The sequence below is a fragment of the Planococcus citri genome, chromosome 2 (assembly GCF_950023065.1).
Source record: "Planococcus citri chromosome 2, ihPlaCitr1.1, whole genome shotgun sequence".
Classification (NCBI taxonomy): domain Eukaryota; kingdom Metazoa; phylum Arthropoda; class Insecta; order Hemiptera; family Pseudococcidae; genus Planococcus; species Planococcus citri.
The window spans coordinates 40007017-40024227 of record NC_088678.1 but is presented as its reverse complement, the minus strand read 5'-3'; the positions used below and the strand labels follow the sequence as shown (position 1 = coordinate 40024227).

The 17211-nt window shown below is 34.3% G+C and overlaps 2 protein-coding genes across 3 annotated transcripts in view; one reads left to right on the top strand and one right to left on the bottom strand.

Annotated features, from left to right (window-relative positions):
* LOC135835764 (zwei Ig domain protein zig-8-like) overlaps nucleotides 1-16387 on the top strand; it is a 77283-nt gene extending 60896 nt beyond the window's left edge. The window contains exons 4-6 of the mRNA XM_065350182.1: nucleotides 15046-15173; nucleotides 15268-15436; nucleotides 15840-16387. Of these exons, the coding sequence (XP_065206254.1) occupies nucleotides 15046-15173; nucleotides 15268-15436; nucleotides 15840-15943 (401 nt within the window). The 3' untranslated portion in view covers nucleotides 15944-16387. The remainder of the gene's footprint in view (nucleotides 1-15045; nucleotides 15174-15267; nucleotides 15437-15839) is intronic.
* LOC135835763 (vesicular glutamate transporter 3-like) lies at nucleotides 4063-11821 on the bottom strand. Of its 2 annotated transcripts, XR_010556946.1 has the most exons (10): nucleotides 11665-11821; nucleotides 10985-11259; nucleotides 9955-10185; nucleotides 8578-8886; nucleotides 8390-8510; nucleotides 8172-8305; nucleotides 7951-8093; nucleotides 7745-7865; nucleotides 6065-7648; nucleotides 5850-5990 (listed from the first exon to the last, which is right to left on the bottom strand). XR_010556946.1 is itself a non-coding variant. In XM_065350181.1 (9 exons), the coding sequence occupies exons 1-9, from the start codon at nucleotides 6227-6229 to the stop codon at nucleotides 4193-4195; spliced, it is 1380 nt and encodes a 459-aa protein (XP_065206253.1). In that variant the 5' UTR covers nucleotides 6230-7485; the 3' UTR covers nucleotides 4063-4192. The 2 variants fall into 2 exon arrangements, 1 of the variants encoding a protein (XP_065206253.1); XM_065350181.1 differs by lacking the exons at nucleotides 7745-7865; nucleotides 7951-8093; nucleotides 8172-8305; ... (3 more) ...; nucleotides 10985-11259; nucleotides 11665-11821 and adding exons at nucleotides 4063-4348; nucleotides 4432-4552; nucleotides 4635-4777; ... (2 more) ...; nucleotides 5283-5416; nucleotides 5502-5676 and having other exon boundaries at nucleotides 5760-5990; nucleotides 6065-7485.
* Nucleotides 16388-17211: the final 824 nt, after the last annotated feature.

Sequence of the window (17211 nt, the reverse complement as noted above, 5' to 3'; positions counted from 1 at the left end):
TTTTGACTCTGGAAGGAAGTCAAATGGATTTGGAAGGCTGAAACCTGCAAAAAGCACTTGGGGTACATCCTCCCAATGTACTGTGAAAATTTGGACTCTCTAGGGACATTTGTAGGAGCTACAGGGTGTTCTAAAAGTTCAAAAAAAAAACTTGAAAATAGCTGAAAAATCCACTTTTCTCACCCTGGAGAAGGGTCAAATGGGTTTGGAGGGCTGAAACCTGCAAAAGGCATTTGTGGTAAGGGTAAGGTGCTCTAATGTCGACCACATTTTTTCTTTTGGCTGTCAAACGAACACGTTTTGAGATAGAAATCCCGGAAATGGCTTAAAATACACCTTGATCCTTCCCCCAACACATACCAAAAGCTCATTGACATCAATAAATTTTTAAAGTTTTTACAAAAGTTGTTCCTCAACAACTCAAAAATTGAATTTCAAATTTTTGGGTCCTAATTCCGACCACCCCCGAAATTGAAAAATAAATGTGTAAAAAGAAGTACAAAATCAATTTATTTGCGAGTAATTAAAATACTTTTCATAACTTTATCATTCATTCAAGCAATAGCTATATAGACATACTGATTTTTCTAGAGCATTCCAAGTGTTTTTCCCCAAAATGACCTACTTTGAGAGACTAACGTTCCACAGCAGGGGCAGGTGAAAACTGAAAATTTTTTTGGGGCCATTTCAACTCCAAATCTTCAACATACTATTTCAATTTTTAGCAAAATCAAAGATTGCGTAAATTTTTCAGATCCGCCCTAATAGGTAGGTATAGGTAATGTGATTTATTTGTAATGTTAGACGGATATGCCTTAATGGTAACAAGTATATTATGTAAATAGGTAATTCTACCCTTCCAGCACCGTACAGTGATGTAGGTTGGTAACAGTGACGTGGTCAAGGTGCCAAATGAGCCTTCCAGCTTCTTTGGCAACTGGACCAAAGTGTAGTTCGTTTTCGCGAGTCTTCGAGTTGCCAAGCTAATATGTCCTTAATTCCTTAGAGCTCCGGCCCTAGGTTTAAAGTGTTCCTGTATATTTATAATTTAGACTAATTAGTGTTAACGTAATTCCCCCCTGAGTAAATTGTGTATTTAAACCCTTTAATTACTCCGAGTCGGTTTTAAGTGTTGTGTCTTTCGACAAATACAATCGTTTTCACGAAATCTTATGATAATTTAATGAGTGTGTTGTGTTTGTTAAATCCCTAGCCGAGGTGAGTACTTAGCATATTCAAGTATATAAGTAGTGCAAGCAGTCTCACACAGTCAGTCAGATATACGTACGTTTTATATTGGCTGACGACTCATTATTATTTTATCAGTAATTTAGGAGAAACATAAGGTAGTTGACATTAGAGCACTTTTCAAAAAAAAAAAATTTTCTGAGAAATTTTTCAATTTACTTTCGTTAAATTTGAAAAATTCTTATTTCATTGAATTCCTCGTCTTTTTTTATTCTCAAAAGATACCTCATATAATTAAAATCACATGAATCACCAAAGTCATAAAACACAATGTGAGAAGCGCCAAAAAGTTTTTGACCCTTCAAAACCAATTTTATGCTCTATCTAATTCAATTTTGGTTTTGGGGTTACGATTTTGGTGTGATTCGTTTTGTATGTGAAAAAGGAATAGAAATACATTTCTTCTGGAAATGTTCCGACATCATTTGACTGAAATCGGCAGGTGGTCGGAATTAGAGTAGTGGTCGGCATTAGGGCACCTTACCCTTACATCCTCTAAATGTACTGTGAAAATTTGTACCCTCTAGGTCAATTTGGAGGGGCTGTAGGTTTGGCTAAACGTCAAAAAACATGCAAAAATCCACTGTTTTGACCCTGGAGAGGGGTCAAATGGGGTTAGAAGGTTGAACCTTGCAAAAGGCACTCAAGTGGCACCATTCCATTGTATTCTGGACATTGGGGCTCCCTAGGTCAATTTTAATAGTGGTTTGGGGGTCAAAATAGGGTCAAAATCAGGTTTTTCCCACCTTGAATGGGGTGGGTCAGGAATGACCTAGGAAGCTGAAATTTGGATATGTTGTTTACAATAGCGTTACTCACCAATGGTATGAATTTGGACCATTTTCATCAATTTGGGGACAAATTATGCTTCTCCAAAAAAATGACCTTTCTGTAATTTTCAACTTTGACCCTCCAAACTGCAGGGGGTCAATTCTAGCTCTCGAAAGAACCCCATTCCCCAAGTTTGATTTTATTTGATCGATTAAAACCGGTTCCAGGTCATAAAATGTAAAAATTACCATCGTGCTGAAACTTATAAATTAAAAACTGCTGGCCTACCGCAAATAGCCCATTTTTTATAAAAATTTGGCTAAAAAAAATGAATGAAAAAACAATACTGGCTTTAAAAATTGGTAATTAATAGGTATTAAAATTTTATTCTAATTTTTTCGGGGAAAAATCCAAAAAGAATTTTTAGGATCATTAATGATTTGATTTTAGAGAAAATCAGCTGACAAAAAGTACTCGTAAGAGAAGGGAACTTTTTGAGCTTTCACTCTCTGATTTGAACGAAACCAAGCTAGATCAAGTAAGCATGTTCTAAAACCCTCGTAGCCAAAATTTCAAAAGTTGTTTTAAGGGCAATTTTTAAACTCTTTCATGGAATGTAATTTTTTTAGCAGATTGAACGAATGTGAATACTGAATAACTCGCATCATGTCGGTTTTAGGGGGGAGGGGGGTTGTGTGAGAATCCCCCCCCCCCAAGAGTTCGTTTTTTGGAAAAAAATTGATGGTGAAAAGTGGGAATTTTCCAAGCATTTTTGCGCCCTTGTTTCACTGAGATGGATGCCGATTGCGAACCTATGTTTAGCTTGTTCTAAAACTGTAGAAACAAACTTGGAAATTCTTTAAAATTTTGTGTCTTTACTTTACTTGGGTACATAGGTACATTACATACTTATGTATAACTTCATTTTTTCATCTTTTTTTAGAGGAAGGGGCCTTTTTCTTCTTCTCAAGCCCATCATTATAGGTATATTCGTACACTAGGTATTTACTTTAAATACTACTTTGCAGGCAAATTTCAGTCACTGAAGTCCCTTCTTTTTAAAAATTAAATAAATAAGTGACATATTTTTTTTGGTTTCTGCTTTTCAAGAAGCTTGATCCCCCCCCCCCCGGCCAAAAAAAGAGATGGCAACATTTTTTGGTTCGGACCCAATTATTTCCCTCCAAGGAAAAATCCTGGCAGTGGTACCGACTCACATCAACAACTACAATTGTTTTGAGTCATTCTGGAGCCTCCGACGATTTTTTAAATTTTCTCCAGAAATTCCAAATCACTCTGGAAAGGCAAAAAATTAACTTGAGCACAAATAACGTTGATCGATGCTTATTGAGCACCCTTTCGATCGTTTCAGGTGGTTAAACTGTGCAATTCCAGAAGGGTGTGTTCAAAAATGAATTTTTGACCAATTTGTAAATTTCAGAAAAACTATGACGAGCGGTTTTTTCAAAAAGATGTCGACGATTGGCAATTTCTGGAGAAAATTGAAAAATCGTTGGAGACTTCAGAATAGCCCAAAACTACCTAGTAGTTGTTGGTGGATGAAGATTGAATTGAAAGAATTACACACATTGGTTCACATATTGCTCAAAAAAAATTATTATATTTCGTGAAAATGTGTAAAATTTGCTAGTAAAATAGCTTTGATTAAACTTTTCAAATTTTCAACAAAAATACGCCAAATATCCAAAAATGAGCTTTAATAGCTCCTGAAATTTTAGTTACACTCACTGTTACAGAATTCCAGAACATGCTCTTTCGATCATAGCTTGGTTTTGTTCAAATCGGAGGGTGTAAGTTCTAAAGGTCCTCTTGTCAAGTGAATCTAGTGTACATTCTGATGAATTGCCTTGGCACTTTTTCTTAGTTAGCCAAAAAATTGACTCATTTTAGGCTCAAAATTCTTCGAAAATGGTAAAAAAAAAGTACTTATTGATGGGAAGTTTTGATTTTCTCCCAAAAATTTTAATCCGATTTGAAAGGTCGCGTGACACTTTTTCGGAAATTCCGAAAATTATAAACCTATTTTGGGCTCATGTTCAGTAAGATTTTATTTCTAGAGCACATTTAGCCAGTTGACCGTAGATTAATATTTTTTAGAGGAAGTTGATTACGATTCAAGTTAGCTGAAGTCACAAAGCATCCATTTACATGATCAAGATTCTTCTTCATTTGGTCTTTTAATCGTCTTAGCAGGGTTATAATTGGCCCATGATTGTTCTTCGCCAGATCCAAACATCAAATATAATAATCCGATGACGAAACATACACAGCTGAGAACTATGAAACAGATATTCCACTGGTAAACACTCTGAAAATAACACACGTGATCTGGTTGAGCATGGAGTCCAGGTTTAGTCCTGAGTAGTAGCTTATGGCAGTACTCAAACTTACATGAGAAGTGACAATGAAACCAACTAATATTGGAGTAAGAATACCAGAACTTGTGAAAAACACATTGGCAATGGCATTTAAAAATGAAGCGTATCTTGGTGCTAGGTCGAGGAACACAACTCTAACATAAAAAAAATTCTGCTAATTAAATGTGTTCATAAAACTTTGCTAAGGAAAGTGAATAAAACCAATGTTAGACTTACAGAATGGACATCATAGCATAGACACCAAAGAATTGCATGACTGATATGGTGATTATTCTAACCGTCAAGCTGGACAAGAAAACTATAAGCATGAAGGAAATCGTGCTGGTGAATATTCCAATGCTGACGAAAAGCTTGTGGATCTGAAAAATGATTTCATAAATGCATATCTATGTAATAATGACATCGAGTGATCGAGATTCTAAAAGTGGAACTTACGTTTGTGACAGAAAGGATCTTATGTGACCTCAGGTAATCGCTTATACAACCGCTAATTGGTGTGGATAATATTGCACAAATTTGCGGAATCATCGATATGAAGCCTATTTTTTTTATATCCACGTTATTAGTATCTGAAATGATGCTCAGATGGTGAGTAAATTGACGAAAAAATTGCCTTATAAATTACCTAATGAAACGATAAATGTTATAATAGGTAGGTACCCACCTTTGATATATTGTGGCAAATACATAAATGCAAAAGTCAGATTACATCCGACTGTAAATTTGGCCAAGCAAGCTACCCAAAGTGGCATACTAGAGAAGATTTTTGTCCATGGGTACACGAGCTACACAGAGACAGATGTTGTTTTTTAGATTATGATTCTGCGATCCTCACAATCAGTACATATTACAAAATTAGCACACCTTGTCGTGGCCATCAGTATTCGCGACACTATTTTTGATGTACTCTGCCTCAGCTTTGCTGATGTGCTTATCTTCTGAAGGATCGTTTTTCACGATAAATAACCAAATCCAAAACCACAGGAATGAAGCTGCTCCTATTTATTGACAATTTGATTACTTGGGCATTTTGTTTTCCAAATGTGATACTATGTTCTTGTAGGTATGTATTTGATTACTCACCACTAAAGTAGAACAATTTCTCCCAATTCCACGAATTCAATATCCATCCAGAGATTATAAAAGACATACCTGATCCAAAATTCACTCCGACAACGCTAAATGATACGAATTTGGCTCGTTCATCGGGTGGAGCCCAACGTGAAAAGAGTTGTGTAATGCTTGAATACGAGAAAGCCTTTTTAAGAATAGTAGACCTAACTCATTAGCTCTTAAAATGAAAGTTACGAATAAGCTAATAAAAATGAAACACTTACTCACCTCAAAAGCTCCCAACATCACATTGGTTATAACAAATAGGTTGAAACTAATGTGTAAAAAAACTGGACTGAAAAAGGTGATCAACGATGTAATCAGAATTCCAATACTATAAATTGTACTTCCTCCGAATTTCCCTGCCAGAATACCTCCGATGGGACTAAGTAATCGACCATATGAAAAACTACTCAGTATGATACCTTTTTCGTTCGAGCTCCAGTTAAAATCTGCCTTCTGTTTCAAAAAAAAACGAAAAAGAATTGAAATTGAGCCATGTGGTTGAAGAAAAATCAAATCAAAGTTCTGACTTGTTCAACGGTGCCATTTTGAAGAGTGATGTTTTTCTTTGTGGTCATCTCTACCACGGCCATACCCAAGTTGGAATGCAGATAAAACATAATTGTGTAACCAACAAACACCATACCAACGATGATGTATCTTTTGGGGATGCTGATGCATTTTGGAAGTCTCATTTTTCACTTTTCGATATAACATGACATAATTATTCTAACTCACTGATTAACTATCTGGGTTACTTGGTTAAAAAATGTTAAATTTGTGAAGTAGGTAAGCGAAAAAAAATCGTTAGATTATATGTAATAGGTAATAATTGCGAGATAGTGCAGGTGAAAAAGATAACGTGGTTTACGATCTTATTACTGAGGTACTTCAAGTTCAACTGCACATATCTTGGTATAGTGTATAACTATGTAATGCCATCATAAACGGATTTCGAATGAAAAACTGATATGAAGTGTATTTTGGGGATAAACATTCGCTAGTACTGGTAGATACAGTAGAGCTATTATATGCCATAGTAAATCAATTTTTGGTACGTTTATTTCTCTTAATAGGATTTTAATTATCTGCCGATTTTTCAAATCGTCTCCTTTCAGACTCATTTCAAAGGAAGTCTCCAGAATCTAATTTCAAGAAATGATAGAGTTTAAAAAAAATAATAATATATTTGAAAACTATCAATTAGAAAAAATACTATCACAAAAAAAATATTTATTCATCATACCTATCAAACGCTGCGATCCAAATGAACACAAATGCTGTCTCGTATGGTACGTCAAAAGACAAAAATAATAACCAATGTTAAAATTTTTGCAATTTTTTTCTGCTCTGAACTTCCTCGAGTTGTTCGTTTTTATTTTATTTTTTGAATCCTAGACATTTTTAGCCCTCAAACTTGAAATTAAGAAGTTGAAAAAAAAACGAAAAAGTGTATAAATTCGATCATGGCATCTGAAAAGTCCATCTTTTCTGCGTTGAAAATTCTTCTAAACGGGTCCTTCAAACTATTTTTAGTAGCTTTGTATGGAGCCCCCAAAATTGAGAAATTTTTTCAAAAATAGAACAAGTAAATCAAACTTAATTGAAAATGTTGAAAAATTTCTCAGAGTCAAAATTCCTCCAAGTGAGCTCCTTTTTAAGAAAAAACTTTCCTCTGCCCCTTAAACAATTTTGGTCCCCTGATATGAAGCCTTCAAAAAATTGATTTTAAGAATCCCTCACTCCCCCCCCCCCCCCTAAAAGAGGTCAAAAAAAATCTGAAAAATGTTCATTTCTGATCAAAATTTGTTTCAAATAACCCCATTTTCGACAAAAAAATGTCTCAGTCCCCGGTACAATTATCTCTTTCCTTTCTTGGAGAAGTCCTCAATATTGAAAAAAATTGAAGTCTGTAGGTAATTATTTTTTGAAAATGGTTCCAACGATTAGAGCGCTGCTCTGTCTGCTGATACCAATACATCATTTGCTCTTTCTTTGGAACTATAATTTGCCCAAGACCGCTCTTTCCCAGATCCGAAAATCAAATAGAGTAATCCAATAACGAAGCTTATGCAGGTCAAAGTTATGAAGCAAACATCCCACTGGTACATGCTCTGAAAAAATACCACGGATAATTTTTTTTTAAATTATCAGTGAAGAAACTAATTTTGGATTTGAACTTGCATAAAGAGATTTAGGTGCCAACTTACATGGGAAGTAACGATAAATCCAACAAATATAGGAGTGAGTATCCCAGCTCCAGTGAAAAAGACATTGGCTATAGAGTTCAAAAGCGAAGCATATCTTGGTGCTAGATCAAGGAACAAAACCCTAGAATAAACGAGATCTAATTTTATTTACTTATTCTTGAAATGCTTTGTTCAAGTGCATACAAATTTTTTATGAGGAAGCTTACAGAATGGTCATCAAACCATAGGTAATGCAGAATTGTATTATTGATATTCCGGCTATTTTCACTGCTAAACTTGGCCATAAAACCATACATCCAGAGACTACAGCTGTGCCAAATGTGGCTGTACATATGAAACATTTATGAATCTGTAATAAATTCGAAACATTTATCAACACATGATGATTTTCGGAGCATGGTAGGTAACTGCTGATTTGAACACTCACATTAGTGACAGAAAGGATATCGCGTGACCTCAAGTAATCCCCAACAAATCCGCTGAGAGGGGCAGAAATTATAGCACAGAATTGCGGAATCATCGAAATGAAACCAATTTTTTCAATATCAATGTTGTTCATATCTAGAGTTATAAAATGAAACAAGATAAATAGGTAAATATGTATAAAACATACAAAAATGATTATGCACAGTAAAAGTGCTTTACCTTTAATGTACTGTGGCGTGTACATGAATGTAAAAGTATATCCACACCCCATTATGAACTTGGCTAAGCAAACGATCCAAAATGGCATGCAAGTGAAAATGTTTTTCCAAGGGTACGTCAGCTATTAATAAAAACCTTATAATACAATTTACCAAAAGCTGCTGCAGAATTACAAAAAATTAATTCACCCTTTCTTTGTTGCAAGAGTACTTGACTTTATCACTGATGTATGATTTTTCCTCTTCGCTCATCCTATTATCTTCTGAAGGATCGTTTTTCACCACAAGTAACCAAATCCCATACCATACGAAGAAAGCGATTCCACTGGCGTAGAAGAGAACCTCCCAAGTCCAATTAATCAGTATCCATCCGGAAATTATGAAAGATAATCCGGAACCGAGGCTCATTCCAACTAAACCGAAGGAGACAAACTTGGCTCGTTCATCAGGAGGAGCCCAGCGAGAAACGAGTTGTGTAACACTGGCATATGAAAATGTCTATGTATTTGAATCATAAACAGAGAATTATTATTATTTGCCACCTATTCGTCGATTTATGAGTATTTCTGCTATTATTGAGAGATAAATTTTGAGAAATTTTGCGACAGTTCGCCAGGCCTTTTTTCTGGATCAATTTTGATGTTTTTTGTTTTAAAGATTTTCTTATGATACATGATGAATGAGTCATTCTGCTGTCCAATATTTCTTATTTGTCGTATCATAAGGGTATGCAAACTGAGAGGGAAAATATTGTATCTGGTCAGATATAAAGGAAATTAAGCATATCAGAACAGCTCTGGTTCGAGTGATTAATTTATTCTCATCATCTGTACCCATTTCGATTTTTGATAGATTTCTGAAAATATATTTAGAAGAAAAATTGAAAAAAATCAAATTTAATCAAATTGACCTAGAAAGCTGAAGAGTGAAGGTACTATAAACCTATTTCTCAATTCTCTATTTTCTAACACTCAAATTGATTGGAAACCGTTTCGAATCACTTTGAGCACTTCTGGCGCCTCCAGTAGATTTTTGAAAGTTGAAATTAGTCCAAAAATTTACACATGAAGTTGGAAAGCTAAAATTTATTTTATACTCCAGTTTTAAAATTCTGAGTCGATTGGAGGTGGTTTCAAGTAGTTCTGGAGCCCTCCAGCTATATTTTGAAAACTCCAAAACCTCCCTTGAGGGGGCAAAGTGATCCGATCTGATTAGCTTTACTCAGACTTCTTTCTTTAAAAAAACTTTTTGATCAGAGCAAATCTGTGCACTCCTTAGATCTAGATTGATCTCACAATATCTACTTAATTAAGTTCCGTCTGCCCTAATCAGATTAAATGCAATCATTCAACTATTTCCCTAGGAAAAGAAAAAAAATTATCTGTACCAATTGGATAAGTAGGTGTAACAAAATAGGTTATTTGATTTTAATTCATTTGTTGAAATGTTTGAAACACCCAAAATTGGTGATTTTTTCATCACTTCCCGAGAGTTGGCCTAGCAAGTGAGGGCGCAAGAAAAGGTTAGGTAATGCGAATAGAAATTGATGAAAATTAAAATACTCACCTCAAACGCTCCAAGTATCACATTACTCATCACAAACACATCGTAACTATATCGTAAAAAAATCGGACTGAAGAAGGTGACCACCGCTGTGACTAGAATTCCAATACTGTAAATTGTACTTCCTCCAAATTTACCAGATAGAACGCCTCCAATAGGGCTGAGTAATGCACCGTAAGAGAAACTGCTCAGTATCAAACCTTTTTGATGAGAGGTCCAGTTAAACTCTGCTTTCTATTATGAAATGAAAACATGTACCATGAAACACTCCGAAGCATAATTAAGGATAGTGACCAATGCTTCGAAAAGGAGCCTCGACTGAGCAGAAAAGAAAAACAGTTTTTGAAAAAACGCGTTTTAAACAAATAAAGATGAAAAAACTACTTTGTTTTGACGTGTTTTGCAGTGATTAGGCAACTATTCTTTCACGACATGATTTCTATGATTTCTGGTGCAGTGTTGCCTCAACAGAAAATATTTTCGGAGTTACAAAAAAAAGTTTTACGTTATTTTACGTGGAGCTTCCGAACGAAGCATCTTTTAGAAAAACTAATGGTTTAGAACCGAATGAAAATTTTATGCTCTACAATTTTCTTCGACGTCATTTTCTCCCAGGATTCGCAATTTTCTCGTAGGTAAAATCAATGTTTGTGATGAGAAGTGCGAAAATAATTTTTTGGAAGTATTCATGTGGTCACTTTTAAAGTGAAATTAAGGGCTTAAACGTGTATTAGAGGATTTTTGGTCATTCCACGTAAAAGAAGAGGTCTTCAACGACCAAAAACGAAACAAAAAAGATTTTTCCTTCTTTTGCCATGGGCTCCCGCATTTTTCAATTTTTTTTTTGAATTTTTTTGTTTGATACCAATTTGTGAGAAAACTAAAAGAGATAGAAACTTGAGGATTGCTCCTTTCGAAAGAGCGTCCTTTTCTCTTAGAGTCGCCAAAAAATCAAAATCCATTTTTTGGGCTAAGAGGCCCCTTTTCGTAGTACAGGTCACAATAGTAGGTACATATCTTTATTGTCACTGACCTTTATAATGGTGCCATTTTCAAGAGTAATATTTTTTAGTGCAGTCATCTCCACCAAAGCCATGCCCAAATTCGAATGCAAGTAATACATGTTCGCGAACCCGATGAATATCATCGATAAAACTACGTATCTCTTTGGGATTCTGCAGCATTGTGAGTCAGCCATTTTCTTCGCGTAGATTTCTCATGCGTTCAGAATGCTTTGATAAATTGATACTGTGCTTGGTTTCTGAATTTGTGAATTTGTATCGAGGTAAATCGAATAATTATGAAGACCTGAAACATGCGTAGCAGTGACGTAGAAGATAATGGTTTATCGTACCACATGTTAAAATTGCAGAATTGCAAGTTCAAGTATTATAGATTTGTTGAATGCGAGATTAACCTCAAGTGTCTGCACAATGTATGTACCTACAGGTAGCTCAAAAAGGTACAACCACTTTTTTTAAATTTTTTTTTGTTACTAATTTTCTTAAAATCTGATGATTGGAAATTTGTGGACAGTTTTGTCCAAAAATAGGGAAATCATTGGAAAACTGAAGAGTTTTTTCCATAATTTTCTCACAGAGTTTGACTGATGGCATTATTTACTTATAATTAGGCACCTAAATTTAAATTATTATAGCTTTGCTTACCTATGGTACTTACTCTATAAGTTATATGGGTTAGGTACCTACTTACTTCGTTACATGCAGAAGAAAGACTGAAGGCGGAATTACTATTTATAAAACAGTAGGAATGTCTAAAAATCTCTACTTCACGAACACACACAAACACATGAGTTTGCAACGAACAACCACATCCAACTGAACGAAACACTTCCAGTTTCTCAGTGGTCAGTCCATGCGCATTTAAAGTAGGCGCATACGAGTACATATTAAGTAGCGAGTACCCGCTGATAGAGAATCAGTTGGTCCCCTATTTCAAAAAAAATTAATTATTGGTTCCCGCGTTTTTGTAACCAGGCATCCAGGTGACATTCTTTTATTGTTGACGTTTCTGATATTTTCTAAAATATTATTCGTAAATTGGTAAAATTCCATGTAGATAATATTTTTTAAAGCGGAATTTTATGCGTTCAAAATTTACAACCGTACGGTACTTAATTATACCTACTTTATTGTTGATAAAAACTGGATGTGTGTTAGTTTATGCGCGATTATCTGGGTACTACAATATGCTTGCTGTTTCTTCTGCATTACAAGAAATAGTTAGATAGGTAGAGGTATACTTAACAACTGATTAATATTGGAAGCCTAGATTGAACATTGTACCTACTTTCAAATATATTTGCATTTCAAGCATAACCGGTTTAATTTGATACTTGCATACTACGCAGAAATCACGTGTGACTCGTGTTAATTTGAATGCGTAAGAAGCACTAAAATTTGGTATCAAGGTTTTTTATTTCATTTCTATTTTTGAAACAGAAATTTTTTCGGAACATCTCAGTGATTTTTTTTTTTTGAGAAAATCGAGAAACTAGTCTTGAAATTTCCTCAACTTTCCTCTTCACCAAATCTTTACGAAATTTCAACATTTTTTTCGTACATAAAATAAAGTTTAAAACCATTATTATTAACTATACTGATACTCGACACTTCCAATTCCAACACAGCTGTTATCGCAAATCGTTAATCTCTCTTCTTTCCATCAAAATCGCTGATTAAATAATATTTTTTTCAATTTTCAACTTTCGGTTTCACTATAAAATCACTCGAACGGAAAAAATTATGATAAAAAATTATCAGGTAGGTGTAAAATAATTCTAACATCGTAAAACATTTAAAAAATGAAAATGAAAAGTGCTATACTTAGTTACCATAGAAATTGAGAAATCCATTCTGTTGGCGCTCTCCAGAGCAAGCTTCATGCTCGGTGGATATTTTAAGTGTTTCATCACGAGCATTAAGTACCTACACATCTGCAGAAGGAACATAAAAGCAGACAAATTCCAAATAATTCTTGTCAAAGATCTCATAATGCAATTTCTCATTCCCACCCATACTTATTCCATAAATTGCATTCTCGGTGGTATGACAGTGGAAATGAAACGCGATGATTTAATGCCTGAAAACCGAAACATATGCAATAAAAATTCGCAAACGAGATTAAAGTTGCACTGCCATTTTCTCGTAAAAGTAATACGAAAAGTTTGATGTTTGTTTCTAAAATGATACGTGTGCACCGTGCAGTTTTATATTATCTAACGGAAGTTGATTTTTCAAGAGTGCTTTTTTCAGAGGAGGGGGGAAATTTTTTAAAAAATAAACCGAGGAAATAAAGAAAATGTACTTTACCCACTGAGACAATACTTTAATCACATACTTAATCTTCACTCAGAAATAACTCACGATACTTGTCGAGTATTCGAATCATTTTCATTTTATGTACTTATTACTTATGTTGATTTTAAATCTTCTTTGAATAAAATTTATTTTTGAATTCAGGTAATTTTTCTCAATTCAATTTTTTATTTTAATTTAAATTAAATTTTCTTGCAATATTTTTTTCATCTTTTAGGTATATTTACCTCTGAGATATTCATTTATATTACACTTGGTCACTTGCAAATGAAATATTCAAACCGATAGGAAAATTTTTGAACCGGACCAAGTTGAATCGAAAGAGTCCAAAGATTTTCAAAAATTTGCAAAAAATCGAAAAGTGCACTTGAGCTTTTGAAATTTTGGCTGGTGTAGTATTTTTTTGTTTTCTTCCGATTTAGTTTCGTTCAGTTCAAAATTCAATCAAATATGTACTTCGAATAAGCCGAATTTCAGCACTTTAGGCCGCATAAAATTTTCACGAAGCTGCTGAAAATTGGCTCATTATATTGCCCCTACTTTCTACTAAAGAGATTCGTCTCTTGATTCGCTTTTGTTATTTTTCGGTTAAATACGAATAAATGGATATTTTTTGAGATCAATTTGAGAATTTGTTCTAAAATGAGATGATTAAAATTCAACGCAATTCCAACCTAGCAATTTTCATTTCACTACGATGTTTAAAAACAGCGTAGTGTTGCTCATCTCCACACATTTTGCAAACCAAACAACCATATCGGAGCACTTTGTACAGTGGAAGTAAAGAATAAAGAAGTTGGTACATTTGTAAAATGAAAGCATTTCATTTAAAATTATATTGTACTTGCTTGATATTACTCTGCGTTTATAAAAGAACGAATAAGAAATTCAACGACGACGCGACGTTTTCAGGCAAACTGACAAAAATATCGGGTACGATTAATTCGGCCAGTAAGCAACAACACAACAATGCTGGTCAGAAAGGGATAACGAGAGAGAAGTAGGGTACATACAGAACAACTCATATGTGTATTCGGCCTGTTGCTGGAATTTATGGGAGAAATTGTAACGTCGAGGGAACTCCGAAGTGTGTACATTAACCGGAAAGGTTTTCATTACTTGAATGTATTAAAGTTCATGAGCAACGCGCGATAATAGCTTATGCAATAGGATGAAGGCGTCGGTCGGAGGGAAAAAAGACGAAAAAAGAAGTAGAGCCGACAATGCGTTAATAATGTTAAACATTCAAAGAACGCTTTTCAAATCTCGTGAGGCGAAGTTCAAAGTTTTAGGAAAAGTTTTTGGGTAAAATGATGTTTGAAAATATTATAAATGTGAAGGGTGTACCTACCTTATACCTACGCGGCAGCAGGGAGAGTTACCTGAGCGTCGAGTTTAACTTTATAGCGTGAATTTTCACCAACACAGGAAACATATTGCGAGGCAGGGAACGTATCGCTGTTTTATATATTTATTGCTGGATGTTATTTTTTTTTCGTTGTTGCGGTTTTGAATGCGTGAAAAATGTTTTTAAACGTATTGATAGAGAGAATTTCTCATTATGGAGTGTTCGAGTTTAGTTCATTTTTCTATATTGATGACGTGGAAATGTATTTCCGATACAGGAAATGGATGTTGCGAGAGTTCGTCGAATATGTGTGGCGATTTATTGACGTTTATGTTGGATGTTCTTTATGTCAAGGTTGATATTTTCAATACCTATCATGTTAACTTGAGAATTTTGTCAATGTTTCAGAACCTGTCGCCGAAATTTCTGGTGCTCCGGAGATCTTCGTTAGTCAAAGTAGTAATATTTTCCTCACTTGCACTATAAAATATAGTCCAGAACCGCCTTCGTTTATTCGATGGTATCATAACGAACGGGTAAGAAATTTGTCACTCGAGGATCTGGCCGTCCACCCTATTCAAATTATTTGATAGGATAGACTCTTAACGGTTTTTTGTATTTTGATTTCAGATAATCAATTACGACTCTCCTCGAGGTGGAGTTAATGTAATCACAGAGAAAGGAGATATCACCATTAGCTACCTGATCATACAGAAATCTCAAATCACAGATTCTGGCAGATTCTATTGTTGTCCATCAAATGCCAGAAAAGCCAGCGTAATGGTTCATGTAGTACAAGGTAAAAATATGTAGGTCTACCTTGGTAAAACTTCAATGCTTAAACTTGAAGAAAAAAAAAAGGAAAACTAAAAAGCACAAATTGGGCAAATACATTTTTTCATTAAAAAAAAAAAAAAAAAAAAAAAAACTATCCACAATTTGAAATTGCTTCCTTCAAAAGGATATTATTGTGTGCGTCTTTTCCGGTACTTACGTATTTCCTAATATGTTTAGCATTGAATATGACGTTTAATAAGTTGCCTACACACTTATATTTTAGGAATTTTTCAAAGCGTTTCTGCTCTTTAATCTACCTACGACGTACTTTGTAGATACTTCTACCTCCTTCTTGTTTCCTGTGTATTCTACCTGAATATCAATTTGCTTGTACGCAAACACGAATAATCTCCTTTTTTTTTCAGCCGACAGTCCAGCAGCGATGCAAAAAAGCTCAACAAGTTTTCAAAACCCATCGATTCACATGTTCATGACGATATGTTCACTGCTTTTCATAAGTCTTCGATGATAAACGTAAAATGTGATAAATTACGAAAAGTATTATAATATTTTTTACAAAAGGGATGCAAAAAGAAAAAAAATTGTACAGAAAATATACGGTCGTTTTGTAATTATAATTAATTTATTATTAAGCCTCGGAAAAGGACTCGGGCAACAGTGTAATCATGATGGTCGACGAGCGTGTTGTAGATTTGTGCCGTCGAGAGAGAAGAAAGAAAGTTGAAAAAAAAAAGAAGTTTTATGAAAGAGAAAAACTTTATTACTTTACGATTCTTTTGCTAAGTTTATTATGTTTTCAGCAAACGTGTCGCTCTGTACTGTTTAAATTTAACGAACCAAGCTAATTTTTTCTTCCGACGATTTCCGTTGTATACTCGTTGTTACCATTAATGTAAATGTTTGTACGCAACATTGTTGTAACGGTTTCGGTAATATATTATTATCTAATTTATACGTGCGCTTTTTTATTTTCAATTTGAGCATTTTTTCTGAAAAAAAAATTCTAAAACCATGGAATACGATATTTTTTGTTTCAAAGTTTCGTAATGATTTTGAATTTTTTTATGGAGTCCGATAGTTTTCTTTTCTTTTTTTTTCACGAGAAAAGTTTTCAAAATGGGTTTTGACGACGGACGAGTTTAATTTGTTGGTTATTTTTACGGTTTTTGTGACCCATTGCCCTTTTCAACAGTGAAGGAATAACGGTAATGCAATATTAATGAAGTCTTGAATAAAAATGGATGAATGCTGGTGATTTGGTACCTGAAGTAAATAAAAATGAATAAATACATAAACACAAACACATAAACACATAAATGAGAATTTTCGTCATGATGAATTTATTTGAACGAATCAGTAGATAAGTAAGTACATATATTGATCTTACTTACGAATTTGGTACACAGCCAATTTCTCGAAGGTGTTTTTTTTTCATTCATTCATTTTGGAGAAATAATTGCAGGTGAGTACCTCTAATGTAAGTAGGTATAATATTTCCAATTTTCTTAGTCTGTTTTTATAAGATTGATGAGTAATCCACATAGCAGCTGTGTATAATGAAAACGGAACGAACATCACCTGCATAGGTACGTGCAGTGTACAAAAGAAAATTATTATCAATGCAACCATAATAGTTAGGTATCGCATCTGTGTTACTACAGTTCCTACATTGACTTGATGGACAGATAATTTTTATCATTTTCATCCAGTTGTAGGCTACTTGGTTTTCTATGGCTACGGCTATGAAAACACCACGTAAGCGAAGACAGTTTAGTT

Coding starts and splice junctions, on each gene's coding strand:
- LOC135835763 (XM_065350181.1), bottom strand. CDS start 6,229: ATGAGACTTCCAAAATGCATCAGCATCCCCAAAAGATACATCATCGTT. Junction 4,988..5,082: donor TTTGCCACAATATATCAAAG/GTGGGTACCTAC, acceptor GCATCATTTCAG/ATACTAATAACGTGGATATA. Junction 4,349..4,431: donor GTTTCATTGTCACTTCTCAT/GTAAGTTTGAGT, acceptor TGTTATTTTCAG/AGTGTTTACCAGTGGAATAT.